The sequence below is a fragment of the Ascaphus truei genome, unplaced genomic scaffold (genome assembly GCF_040206685.1).
Source record: "Ascaphus truei isolate aAscTru1 unplaced genomic scaffold, aAscTru1.hap1 HAP1_SCAFFOLD_447, whole genome shotgun sequence".
Classification (NCBI taxonomy): domain Eukaryota; kingdom Metazoa; phylum Chordata; class Amphibia; order Anura; family Ascaphidae; genus Ascaphus; species Ascaphus truei.
Window position 1 is genome coordinate 103,549 of NW_027456778.1, and position 15,304 is coordinate 118,852.

Sequence of the window (15,304 nt, forward strand, 5' to 3'; positions counted from 1 at the left end):
TTGTGGTGAGCACAGCGTGACAGATACACACTAATGCACAGGCAACTACAGCTGCACCTGAGACAGACCCTGCAAACAGCTGCACCTGAGACAGAGACCCTGCAAACAGCTGCACCTGAGACAGAGACCCTGCATACAGCTGTACCTGAGACACAGACCCTGCATACAGCAGCACCTGAGACAGAGACCCTGCATACAGCTGTACCTGAGACACAGACCCTGCATACAGCTGCACCTGAGACAGACCCTGCATACAGCTGCACCTGAGACAGACCCTGCATACAGCTGCACCTGAGACAGAGACCCTGCATACAGCTGTACCTGAGACAGAGACCCTGCATACAGCTGCACCTGAGACAGAGACCCTGCATACAGCTGCACCTGAGACAGAGACCCTGCATACAGCTGTACCTGAGACAGAGACCCTGCATACAGCTGCACCTGAGACAGAGACCCTGCAAACAGCTGCACCTGAGACAGAGACCCTGCAAACAGCTGCACCTGAGACAGAGACCCTGCAAACAGCAGCACCTGAGACAGAGACCCTGCATACAGCTGCACCGGAGACAGAGACCCTGCATACAGCAGCACCTGAGACAGAGACCCTGCAAACAGCTGCACCTGAGACACAGACCCTGCATACAGCAGCACCGGAGACAGAGACCCTGCATACAGCAGCACCTGAGACAGAGACCCTGCATACAGCTGCACCTGAGACATAGACCCTGCATACAGCTGCACCTGACACAGACCCAGCAAACAGCTGCACCTGAGACAGACCCTGCATACAGCTGCACCTGAGACAGAGACCCTGCAAACAGCTGCACCTGAGACAGAGACCCTGCATACAGCTGCACATGAGACAGAGACCCTGCATACAGCTGCACCTGAGACACAGACCCAGCAAACAGCTGCACCTGAGACAGAGACCCTGCAAACAGCTGCACCTGAGACAGAGACCCTGCATACAGCTGCACCTGAGACAGACCCTGCATACAGCTGCACCTGAGACAGAGACCCTGCATACAGCTGTACCTGAGACAGACCCTGCATACAGCTGCACCTGAGACAGAGACCCTGCAAACAGCAGCACCTGAGACAGAGACCCTGCAAACAGCAGCACCTGAGACAGAGACCCTGCAAACAGCTGCACCTGAGACAGAGACCCTGCATACAGCTGCACCTGAGACAGAGACCCTGCATACAGCTGCACCTGAGACAGACCCTGCATACAGCTGCACCTGAGACAGAGACCCTGCATACAGCTGCACCTGAGACAGAGACCCTGCATACAGCTGCACCTGAGACAGAGACCCTGCATACAGCTGCACCTGAGACAGAGACCCTGCATACAGCTGTACCTGAGACAGACCCTGCATACAGCTGCACCTGAGACAGAGACCCTGCAAACAGCAGCACCTGAGACAGAGACCCTGCAAACAGCTGCACCTGAGACAGAGACCCTGCATACAGCTGTACCTGAGACAGACCCTGCAAGCAGCTGCACCTGAGACAGAGACCCTGCAAACAGCTGCACCTGAGACAGAGACCCTGCATACAGCTGCACCTGAGACAGAGACCCTGCATACAGCTGCACCTGAGACAGAGACCCTGCATACAGCTGTACCTGAGACAGAGACCCTGCAAGCAGCTGCACCTGAGACAGAGACCCTGCAAACAGCTGCACCTGAGACAGAGACTCTGCATACAGCTGCACCTGAGACAGACCCTGCATACTGCTGCACCTGAGACAGACCCTACATACAGCTGCACCTGAGACAGAGACCCTGCATACAGCTGCACCTGAGACACAGACCCTGCATACAGCTGCACCTGAGACAGAGACCCTGCATACAGCTGTACCTGAGACAGACCCTGCATACAGCTGTACCTGAGACAGACCCTGCATACAGCTGCACATGAGACAGACCCTGCATACAGCTGTACCTGAGACAGACCCTGCATACAGCTGCACCTGAGACAGACCCTGCAAACAGCTGCACTTGAGACAGACCCTGCATACAGCTGCACCTGAGACACAGACCCTGCATACAGCTGCACCTGAGACACAGACCCTGCATACAGCTGTACCTGAGACAGACCCTGCATACAGCTGTACCTGAGACAGACCCTGCAAACAGCTGCACCGGAGACAGACCCTGCATACAGCTGCACCTGAGACACAGACCCTGCATACAGCTGTACCTGAGACAGACCCTGCATACAGCTGTACCTGAGACAGACCCTGCAAACAGCTGCACCGGAGACAGACCCTGCATACAGCTGCACCTGAGACACAGACCCTGCAAACAGCTGTACCTGAGACAGAGACCCTGCATACAGCTGCACCTGAGACAGACCCTGCATACAGCTGTACCTGAGACAGAGACCCCGCATACAGCTGCACCTGAGACAGACCCTGCAAACAGCTGTACCTGAGACAGAGACCCTGCATACAGCTGCACCTGAGACAGAGACCCTGCATACAGCTGCACCTGAGACAGAGACCCTGCATATAGCTGCACCTGAGACAGAGACCCTGCAAACAGCTGCACCTGAGACAGACCCTGCAAACAGCTGCACCTGAGACAGAGACCCTGCATACAGCTGCACCTGAGACAGACCCTGCATACAGCTGCACCTGAGACAGAGACCCTGTATACAGCTGAACCTGAGACAGAGACCCTGCATACAGCTGCACCTGAGACAGAGACCCTGCATATAGCTGCACCTGAGACAGAGACCCTGCAAACAGCTGCACCTGAGACAGAGACCCTGCATACAGCTGCACCTGAGACAGAGACCCTGCATACAGCTGCACCTGAGACAGAGACCCTGCATACAGCTGCACCTGAGACACAGACCCTGCATACAGCAGCACCTGAGACAGACCCTGCATACAGCTGCACCTGAGACAGAGACCCTGCATACAGCTGCACCTGAGACAGAGACCCTGCATACAGCTGCACCTGAGACACAGACCCTGCATACAGCTGCACCTGAGACAGAGACCCTGCATACAGCTGCACCTGAGACAGAGACCCTGCATACAGCTGCACCTGAGACACAGACCCTGCATACAGCTGCACCTGAGACACAGACCCTGCATACAGCAGCACCTGAGACACAGACCCTGCATACAGCAGCACCTGAGACAGAGACCCTGCATACAGCTGCACCTGAGACAGAGACCCTGCATACAGCTGCACCTGAGACAGAGACCCTGCATACAGCTGCACCTGAGACACAGACCCTGCATACAGCTGCACCTGAGACAGAGACCCTGCATACAGCTGCACCTGAGACAGAGACCCTGCATACAGCTGCACCTGAGACAGAGACCCTGCATACAGCTGCACCTGAGACAGACCCTGCATACAGCTGCACCTGAGACAGAGACCCTGCAAACAGCTGCATCTGAGACAGATACCCTGCAAACAGCTGCACCTGAGACAGATACCCTGCAAACAGCTGCACCTGAGACAGACCCTGCAAACAGCAGCACCTGAGACAGAGACCCTGCATACAGCTGCACCTGAGACAGACCCTGCATACAGCTGCACCTGAGACAGAGACCCTGCATACAGCTGCACCTGAGACAGAGACCCTGCATACAGCTGCACCTGAGACAGAGACCCTGCATACAGCTGCACCTGAGACAGACCCTGCATACAGCTGCACCTGAGACAGAGACCCTGCATACAGCTGCACCTGAGACAGAGACCCTGCAAACAGCTGCACCTGAGACAGATACCCTGCAAACAGCTGCACCTGAGACAGAGACCCTGCAAACAGCTGCACCTGAGACAGAGACCCTGCATACAGCTGCACCTGAGACAGAGACCCTGCATACAGCTGCACCTGAGACAGACCCTGCATACAGCTGCACCTGAGACAGAGACCCTGCATACAGCTGCACCTGAGACAGAGACCCTGCAAACAGCTGCACCTGAGACAGATACCCTGCAAACAGCTGCACCTGAGACAGACCCTGCAAACAGCAGCACCTGAGACAGAGACCCTGCATACAGCTGCACCTGAGACAGACCCTGCAAACAGCTGCATCTGAGACAGAGACCCTGCAAACAGCTGCACCTGAGACAGACCCTGCAAACAGCTGCATCTGAGACAGAGACCCTGCAAACAGCTGCACCTGAGACAGAGACCCTGCATGCAGCTGCACCTGAGACACAGACCCTGCAAACAGCAGCACCTGAGACAGAGACCCTGCATACAGCTGCACCTGAGACAGACCCTGCAAACAGCTGCACCTGAGACAGACCCTGCATACAGCTGCACCTGAGACAGAGACCCTGCATACAGCTGCACCTGAGACAGAGACCCTGCATACAGCTGCACCTGAGACACAGACCCTGCAAGCAGCTGCACCTGAGACAGAGACCCTGCATACAGCTGCACCTGAGACAGAGACCCTGCATACAGCTGCACCTGAGACAGAGACCCTGCATACAGCTGAGGGTTGCAGAAAGATGCAGCAATTAGCAGCCACACCCAAGGCAGACTCACTGCAAACAGCCCAGGCTGAGCCTGAATAATGGTGGCAATACACCTGAGACAGAGCAGCAATCAGCCCAGGCCCAGGAAGAAGTGTCTGAGGTAGAAATGGGCCTATTTTGATCTGGTTTCGCCGGCCAATTCAGTTGAACAGCAATTCTACTTGTTACCAAGTAGAACAAAGATAAACCAGTCAAACAAAAATTAAATGAACCCAACAAGTGCACTGATGAAGTGCACTTAAAACAGAAGGGTTAAATCTGAAGAACCCTGATTGGTGGATACCGAGCAAAGCACCCCGCCTAACGCCCACTGGGAGGCAAACTCTGAATGAGGTAGAAATGGGTCTATTTTGATCTGGTTTGAAACTGATTGGCCGGCGAAGCCGGCCAATTCAGTTGAACAGCAATTCTACTTGTTACCAAGTAGAACAAAGATAAACCAGTCAAACAAAAATGAAATGAACCCAACAAGTGCACTGATGAAGTGCACTTAAAACAGAAGGGTTAAATCTGAAGAACCCTGATTGGTGGATACCGAGCAAAGCACCCCGCCTAACGCCCACTGGGAGGCAAACTCTGAATGAGGTAGAAATGGGTGAAGCAGTGGAAAACGCTGAAGCAGTAGAGGCTTTTGAGGCCCCACCTTAAAACACACTTGCTTAAGGAAGCATATGAGTAGCTCCATGGCTGATTAACACCTCATACATAAAGCGTGGCCCCCTGCAGACGCACTTACCAGAACTCCCTCCTACTGTCTCTGTACGTTCTCCCTACCAACAAATTAGATTGTAAGCTCTTCGGAACAGGGACTCCTTTACCTAAATGTTACTTGTATGTCTGAAGCATAGTCTGCAACCTGTGCTATAAATGTGGTCATTCCTTTAATGGTTGCCCAGAAGCCGAACACAACCATTATAGACAGAGGGAAATGTGTAGTGTACAGAATACAGCATCTCATGATAAAGAGAGCGGAGTCTTCGGGGGGTCTTGGGCTCGCACGTGTGGAGGAGGTTTTGGGGTATTTTGGTCTAGAACCTGCACCTCTGGCCCAGGGAGAGTCAGATGGAGAACACAGGAGCGATCAGAGTTTAGTACTAGATACACATAATTCTACTCCGGAAGGTGAGGAACCTTGCGGGGATGGCGGCGAACCTCGCAAAGATGGCGATGATGAACAGGAAACAATGAAAAGTAAAAACAGGACTGCCCAAACCAGCTCAGCTAGAAAGAAGGCTACAAAAACTGGAGATAAAGGAACTGTCCGAGATCTCGCTGCACAAAACATATGAGGTATTGGAGGAAAAGAGTTGGGGTGAAAAGATGGATGACGCAGACCCTGATATGTCGGACAGTCAGGCCTCACAGCAGTCAGGATCTATTCAGGACATTGAGATGGCCGGACCATCAAATAAGAGAAATCTGCCATCAGAGAGCCCCCCCGGGAGAAAGAAAATGGTCAAAAAGAAAAATGTTAATAGGAAAAAAGGGCGGTGATTGATTCACTAAATATGCAAAGTGCCCCTCTCCGCTGAAAGTGGCAACTATTAATGTGAACAGTATTAAGGGGAAAAGACCCGGACTGAAGCCTTTTCTATTCTATAGGACTTTAATAATGAGGTTTTCTTTTTGCAGGAAACTTGCTTGACTACTTTGTGTTATTTATCTATCGGATGTAAAGTGTATATAGCGGGGGGGGGGGGGGAATCTGAGAGGTTGGAGAGACGTGTTTAGATATCTTTGAAAAGGGAATCTCTGTAAGAGAAATGTATTGTTTGTGTCATTTTCTGGGTGTTATTCTGTAAATATTGTGTGTATTTGTAAATAATTGTATTTTGTATTTAAAAAAAAAAAAAAAAGACACACACACTACTACACCATGACCTGTTTACCTTTACACACACACACACTACTACACCTGTTTACCTTTACACACACACACACTATGACCTGTTTACCTTTCTTCCCAGTCCAAATATCATGTGACGTTTCTGGGAGAGTCGGCTTCTCGGGCCTGGGTCAGCAGCAGCCTTCTGAGGACATTTCTTACACATTACCCAGAAAGCCTCGGTTTGGTGAGGATACTCTGCATCAATATACAGCGCTGTGTAATCATTATCAGTGTATAGATACTCTGCATCATTATACAGCGCGGCGTGATCATTATCAGTGTATAGATACTCTGCATCATTATACAGCGCAGCGCAGCGTGATCATTATACAGTGTATAGATACTCTGCATCATTATACAGCGCAGCGTGTGATCACTATCAGTGTATAGATACTCTGCATCATTATACAGCGCAGCGCAGCGTGATCATTATACAGTGTATAGATACTCTGCATCATTATACAGCGCAGCGTGATCACTATCAATGTATAGATACTCTGCATCAATATACAGCGCTGTGTAATCATTATCAGTGTATAGATACTCTGCATCATTATACAGCGCGGCGTGATCACTATCAGTGTATAGATACTCTGCATCATTATACAGCGCAGCGTGATCACTATCAGTGTATAGATACTCTGCATCATTATACAGCGCTGTGTGATCACTATCAGTGTATAGATACTCTGCATCAATATACAGCGCTGTGTAATCATTATCAGTGTATAGATAATCTGCATCATTATACAGCGCGGCGTGATCACTATCAGTGTATAGATACTCTGCATCATTATACAGCGCGGAGTGATCATTATCAGCGTATAGATACTCTGCATCATTATACAGCGCAGCGTGATCATTATCAGCGTATAGATACTCTGCATCATTATACAGCGCGGCGTGATCATTATCAGTGTATAGATACTCTGCATCATTATACAGCGCGGCGTGATCACTATCAGTGTATAGATACTCTGCATCATTATACAGCGCGGCGTGATCATTATCAGTGTATAGATACTCTGCATCATTATACAGCGCAGCGTGATCACTATCAGTGTATAGATACTCTGCATCATTATACAGCGCGGCGTGATCATTATCAGTGTATAGATACTCTGCATCATTATACAGCGCGGCGTGATCACTATCAGTGTATAGATACTCTGCATCATTATACTGCGCGGCGTGATCATTATCAGCGTATAGATCGTCTGCATCATTATACAGCGCGGCGTGATCATTATCATTGTATAGATACTCTGCATCATTATACAGCGCGGCGTGATCACTATCAGTGTATAGATACTCTGCATCATTATACAGCGCGGCGTGATCATTATCAGTGTATAGATACTCAGCATCATTATACAGCGCAGCGTGATCACTATCAGTGTATAGATACTCTGCCTCATTATACAGCGCGGCGTGATCACTACCAGTGTATAGATACTCCGCATCATTATACAGCGCGGCGTGATCATTATCAGTGTATAGATACTCTGCATCATTATACAGCGCGGCGTGATCATTATCAGTGTATAGATACTCTGCATCATTATACAGCGCGGCGTGATCACTATCAGTGTATAGATACTCTGCATCATTATACAGCGCAGCGTGATCACTATCAGTGTATAGATACTCTGCATCATTATACAGCGCTGTGTGATCACTATCAGTGTATAGATACTCTGCATCAATATACAGCGCTGTGTAATCATTATCAGTGTATAGATAATCTGCATCATTATACAGCGCGGCGTGATCACTATCAGTGTATAGATACTCTGCATCATTATACAGCGCAGCGTGATCATTATCAGTGTATAGATACTCTGCATCATTATACAGCGCGGCGTGATCATTATCAGTGTATAGATACTCTGCATCATTATACAGCGCGGCGTGATCACTATCAGTGTATAGATACTCTGCATCATTATACAGCGCAGCGTGATCACTATCAGTGTATAGATACTCTGCATCATTATACAGCGCGGCGTGATCATTATCAGTGTATAGATACTCTGCATCATTATACAGCGCGGCGTGATCACTATCAGTGTATAGATACTCTGCATCATTATACTGCGCGGCGTGATCATTATCAGCGTATAGATCGTCTGCATCATTATACAGCGCGGCGTGATCATTATCATTGTATAGATACTCTGCATCATTATACAGCGCGGCGTGATCACTATCAGTGTATAGATACTCTGCATCATTATACAGCGCGGCGTGATCATTATCAGTGTATAGATACTCAGCATCATTATACAGCGCAGCGTGATCACTATCAGTGTATAGATACTCTGCCTCATTATACAGCGCGGCGTGATCATTATCAGTGTATAGATACTCTGCATCATTATACAGCGCGGCGTGATCACTATCAGTGTATAGATACTCTGCATCATTATACAGCGCGGCGTGATCACTACCAGTGTATAGATACTCCGCATCATTATACAGCGCGGCGTGATCATTATCAGTGTATAGATACTCTGCATCATTATACAGCGCGGCGTGATCATTATCAGTGTATAGATACTCTGCATCATTATACAGCGCGGCGTGATCATTATCAGTGTATAGATACTCTGCATCATTATACAGCGCGGCGTGATCATTATCAGTGTATAGATACTCTGCATCATTATACAGCGTGGCGTGATCATTATCAGTGTATAGATACTCTGCATCATTATACAGCGCGGCGTGATCATTATCAGTGTATAGATACTCTGCATCATTATACAGCGCGGCGTGATCACTATCAGTGTATAGATACTCTGCATCATTATACTGCGCGGCGTGATCATTATCAGCGTATAGATCGTCTGCATCATTATACAGCGCGGCGTGATCATTATCATTGTATAGATACTCTGCATCATTATACAGCGCGGCGTGATCACTATCAGTGTATAGATACTCTGCATCATTATACAGCGCGGCGTGATCATTATCAGTGTATAGATACTCAGCATCATTATACAGCGCAGCGTGATCACTATCAGTGTATAGATACTCTGCCTCATTATACAGCGCGGCGTGATCATTATCAGTGTATAGATACTCTGCATCATTATACAGCGCGGCGTGATCACTATCAGTGTATAGATACTCTGCATCATTATACAGCGCGGCGTGATCACTACCAGTGTATAGATACTCCGCATCATTATACAGCGCGGCGTGATCATTATCAGTGTATAGATACTCTGCATCATTATACAGCGCGGCGTGATCATTATCAGTGTATAGATACTCTGCATCATTATACAGCGCGGCGTGATCATTATCAGTGTATAGATACTCTGCATCATTATACAGCGCGGCGTGATCATTATCAGTGTATAGATACTCTGCATCATTATACAGCGTGGCGTGATCATTATCAGTGTATAGATACTCTGCATCATTATACAGCGCGGCGTGATCATTATCAGTGTATAGATACTCTGCATCATTATACAGCGCGGCGTGATCATTATCAGTGTATAGATACTCTGCATCATTATACAGCGCGGTGTGATCATTATCAGTGTATACTCTGCATCATTATTATATTTCCATGTATTAGAGGAAGATGAAAAACCCGGAGATTAAACAGAAGTTGGAGTTCAGTATAAATATGGCAAGGAACGCTCTCACCATGGGCATTCAGGTGATTAATGGGTTAAAGGGACGCTCTCACCATGGGCATTCAGGTGATTAATGGGTTAAAGGAACGCTCTCACCATGGGCATTCAGGTGATTAATGGGTTAAAGGGACGCTCTCACCATGGGCATTCAGGTGATTAATGGGTTAAAGGGACGCTCCCACCATGGGCATTCAGGTGATTAATGGGTTAAAGGGACGCTCTCCCCATGGGCATTCAGGTGACCTACTGACCGGGACGTGTTTAATGGGTTAAAGGGTCAGTCCCACGTAGGGGCAAAGTGACCTAATGACAGGGACGTGGTTAATGGGTTAAAGGGGTCAGTCCCACGTAGGGGCAATGTGACCTAATGACAGGGACGTGTTTAATGGGTTAAAGGGTCAGTCCCACGTAGGAGCAAAGTGACCTAATGACCGGGACGTGGTTAATGGGTTAAAGGGTCAGTCCCACGTAGGGGCAATGTGACCTAATGACAGGGACGTGTTTAATGGGTTAAAGGGTCAGTCCCACGTAGGAGCAAAGTGACCTAATGACCGGGACGTGGTTAATGACTTGCATACACATCTCTCTCTCCCAGGAGCGGATACACATGTTTGGATTTTCCGGCCGTTACAGGCAGGAGGACGGAGGTGAGCAGTGTGAGGCGTCCCCTCCCCGTGTCCCCTCCCCGTGTCCCTGTCTCTATTTCAGCGTCGCCTATCCCCTCTCCACCCTGTTGGAGGAAGAGAGGCCGGGAGTATTCATGGCACAAAAGTTTCTCCAGCCCCTCGTCTCTCTCCTCTCTCTCTCTTTGCCCCCTCCTCTCTCTCTCCTCTCTCTCTTTGCCCCCCTACTCTCTCTCTCCTCTCTCTCTTTGCCCCCCACGTCTCTCTCCCCTCCTCTCTCTCTCCCCTCCTCTCTCTCTCCCCTCCTGTCCCCTTTTTAAGCTGTTTTAAGAGTAGAAATTATACATATTGAAGTATATACAGTGAGGGAATTGTCCCTGTGAGGTAAATGTTTATATTTATACATCGTCTTCCTGGACGTGCAATTCCCACATATATATATATATATATATATATATATATATATATATATATATATAAATATATATATATATATATATATATATATCTATCAAAGACAAACAAAGAAAAAAGCAGCGCCTACTTTAGGTACTAATGTGAATAAAAGTGTGTAGATATAAAATTAAGTGTAAGTGATAACTCTAATGGATATATACATTCAAATTGAATATATAAACAAACTATACTAATTAAATAGTGACAGAGGTCCAACTAGGTGCCTGAGCAAGCAATGTAACCCAATCAATAAGTGAATAACAAAAATCAATATTTGATAACAGATAACATACAATATTAATCACCGTGAAAAAATAAAAAACAAGAAAAGCAAAAAAAAGAGGGTAAAAACCAGTCCTCAAGATGATAGTCCAAAAATGTGGATGGATGCTTGTGCAAGGGGTCTCCGGCTGCTCTCTAAAGGACTAACCACGTCCATTGGGAATCTGCAGAGAAGAGAGAGGAGAGAGCGCACGCCCCATAGTGTAAAGCCGTAAATTTATTGAGGGGAAGGGGAGGAGGGGGGTAAAAAATGCACCCACAAAGGTACAGAATAAAAGAGCATATCGTGATAATAATCACCACCATCCTGTAGCTGCACTCCGTTCTTGGGGAACCGCCGATCACGAACGGGATGATCCGCAGTCCTAGCAGATGTCCAGGGCGGGTGGATAGTGCTGCAACACGTTCCAGAGATCGTGACGTGTTGATCTTTGCTGGCAAGCCTCTATGGTGTTGGCGCTCGGATCGGTCTACTCCAGCGCTCCGTGATGACGTAGTGTGTCTGCGTCCTACGTGATGACGCTCCCTGACGCGTTTCGTCACACACGGGTGACTTTCTCAAAGGGTAGTGGGGAGGGACCACACGGCTACAAATATATATACTCTAATAGTCCCGTGGGCCAGCCTTTGATCAGCTGAGTAAAATTCTTGAAGTAATTGGAGCTGATATAGCTTCTAATTAACATGATTTGATGAACATGATTTGATTAAAGGAGACTGAGAAAGAGAGCAACTGTTAGAACTCATAACCGCAATACTAAGCATAAGTGAATCCAGTAATATATGTAGAGAATACATAATGAACTCCACACATGAAGCTCATATAATATAAATTCATTATAACACTAAACGGTACTTCAAATATATTATTGGGGTAACTGGAAACCATTCAATATCATAAATATAAAATATTACAATAAAGGAGATTATTATTAATGTTGAATGAGTAAATAGTTCTGAATTCAATTTGACACGTTGGGTAATATACTAATTGTACCACAAAAAAGATCAGAGATGGATAAATGAATGGATGATATAATGTAATGTGCCTAAATGAAACGTAAATAAACAATCAATAATAAAAAAATGATAAAATAATAATAATAAAAACTGGGAAGTGCCTATAACCTATTGGGGTGAACTATTAACTGTCTAAATGTGAAAAAGAATAAATGAGGAATATGATATTCCAATTGTAAAAGAATAAAATGACCCTAATTGAACCACATGAAGATGAGTATAGGTTTAATACTAAGTGAACATGCTGACTAATGGTATACTCAAACCCCAACCTAATTATACTGAGATGTAATGAAACATATATGTGTATAATATATGAAAAATAAATCTAAAAAATAAAAAATCTATAAAATGGAATTTGCACTAAATGTGTAAATGGGTGATGTGGGTTCAAGTATAAAAATATGGATGTCCATTATGAACATCAAATGTCGAATAAAGAAAAAACTAATAGACCTATATGTAGTAAAGATAATGATGTAATTTAATGGATTAGTGATCTCTCCAAGACCGGAGGGAGATCTGGGTGGGACTCAGACAATAGAGGACAAAGGAATGCAGAGGAAGTCAGAGAATCAGGAGAGGTGTCCACAGGAGGGACTAGACCAGTGTACTGACATCCAAGCGTTCATTTAATCCCCCAGGGGTCAAGGTACCCAACTGGTGGATCCAAAATGTTTCCCGCCTGCAGAGGATCTTGAAGCGATCGCCTCCCAGGGCACATGGAGAAATGCTCTCAAGTCCCATGATGGCCATGGATTTGGGATCCTGTTCATGGTTCAATTTAAAGTGCCGAGAGACACTATGAGAGTTGAGACCTTAAATCACATTTCTCCTGTGCTCCAGGAAGCGAGTGCCAAGCGACCTGGTGGTGCGGCCAACATATTGTTACGTTGTCTATCTCATCCAGTGTGGGTGCGGTCAACAATATGTTGGCCGCACCACCAGGTCGCTTGGCACTCGCTTCCTGGAGCACAGGAGAAATGTGATTGTCATCTATTGTCTGAGTCCCACCCAGATCTCCCTCCGGTCTTGGAGAGATCACTAATCCATTAAATTACATCATTATCTTTTTGCCCCCCTACTCTCTCTCTCCTCTCTCTCTTTGCCCCCCACATCTCTCTCCCCTCCTCTCTCTCTCCCCTCCTCTCTCTCCCCTCCTGTCCCCTTTTTAAGCAGTATTAAGAGTAGAAATTATACATATTGAAGCCGCCTGTCGCCCCGATCTCTGTGCCAGGGCCGCCTGTCGCCCCGATCTCTCTGTGCCAGGGCCACCTGTCGCCCCGATCTCTCTGTGCCAGGGCCACATGTCGCCCCGATCTCTCTGTGCTAGGGCTGCCTGTCGCCCCGATCTCTCTGTGCCAGGGCCGCCTGTCGCCCCGATCTCTCTGTGCCAGGGCCGCCTGTCGCCCCGATCTCTGTGTGCCAGGGCCGCCTGTCGCCCCGATCTCTGTGCCAGGGCTGCCTGTCGCCCCGATCTCTCTGTGCCAGGGCCGCCTGTCGCCCCGATCTCTCTGTGCCAGGGCCGCCTGTCGCCCCGATCTCTCTGTGCCAGGGCCGCCTGTCGCCCCGATCTCTCTGTGCCAGGGCCGCCTGTCGCCCCGATCTCTCTGTGCCAGGGCCACCTGTCGCCCCGATCTCTCTGTGCCAGGGCCGCCTGTCGCCCCGATCTCTCTGTGCCAGGGCCGCCTGTCGCCCCGATCTCTCTGTGCCAGGGCCGCCTGTCGCCCCGATCTCTCTGTGCCAGGGCCGCCTGTCGCCCCGATCTGTCTCTGCTTCAGACATCATGTCGTTGTCCTCTTTTCATGTTTTGCCGGCATCGTCACCACCCTACTCAGCCGCATGTTCTTGTTACTGAGTGTTATTATTATTATTATTATTATTTATTGGCAGCGTTTTCCCCTTCTCCGTATTCCTTTATTGGGATGATATTCCTGCCATGTCAATCTTCCAATCGCTATAATCATTATTGTTATTAAAACCTATAACAGCAGCAGCAGCAGCAGCGGCAGTAATGATGCACTGACATTATAATGCCATTATTATTGAATTATCCGCATTACGGGAACACTGGAAGGTGCTATTCTTTTATTACCAGGACCATTATTGGCAAACTGTGTTAAAGCGGCAAAACGTGAGATATATGCTGTATGTTTTTGTTAAACAAATCCGCTCTGTAGTATTAGATAATACTGTCCTGCATTTTTTTTAACTCATTGTGCCAATGTTAATATTTTTTTTTAATGTACGGATAGTCCTTTGGTTGCTATAGCAACTATTTATAACATCATATCCACTTCCTCTTTAGAAACGGGCCCTGACACACCTTTCTGAGCTCTGCCCTTTGGCAACAAAGTATCACCAACCGATCTGTTGCTGTGTTCCAAACAGCAGACTGTCTATTACTCTGAACGCTGTAACAACAATGCGTTACACTTAGTAATATAATGTCACATGTCAGCGGCATGCATTTCACTGACCGCAGCACAGAGTCAGAAGGCGGCCATTTTGTTAGGCACACAATCAGGATTGTGACAGATTTCTAACATGACCCCCGAACGGTTGCCAGGTGAGGTAAGAACGTAGAATGATACTTTGCCGCACGCTTCCCGTGTACAAGTGAGAAATAAAGGGGGTGAAGGCAGCATTGCTGCTGGAAGTATTCTTGGTGTTATATACACGCTGATATTGTTACTGACTTTGCATTACAAAGACATACAACAACTGCATTATTACCCATAAAATTACTTATTTATATGTATTATTATTAATAATGCTTATATTATGTGTACGACTCATCGTTTGCACTGTAGTTGTAATTATTATGACTGTGACCTCATTATTAATAATATAAACATGGTA

At 47.3% G+C, this 15,304-nt stretch overlaps 1 protein-coding gene across 1 annotated transcript in view; it reads left to right on the plus strand.

Annotated features, from left to right (window-relative positions):
• LOC142484865 (zinc finger CW-type PWWP domain protein 1-like) overlaps positions 1-15,304 on the plus strand; it is a 41,254-nt gene that overhangs the window by 19,441 nt on the left and 6,509 nt on the right. Inside the window, exons 6-8 of the mRNA XM_075584097.1 lie at positions 6,485-6,589; positions 10,001-10,084; positions 10,657-10,708. Of these exons, the coding sequence (XP_075440212.1) occupies positions 6,485-6,589; positions 10,001-10,084; positions 10,657-10,708 (241 nt within the window). The remainder of the gene's footprint in view (positions 1-6,484; positions 6,590-10,000; positions 10,085-10,656; positions 10,709-15,304) is intronic.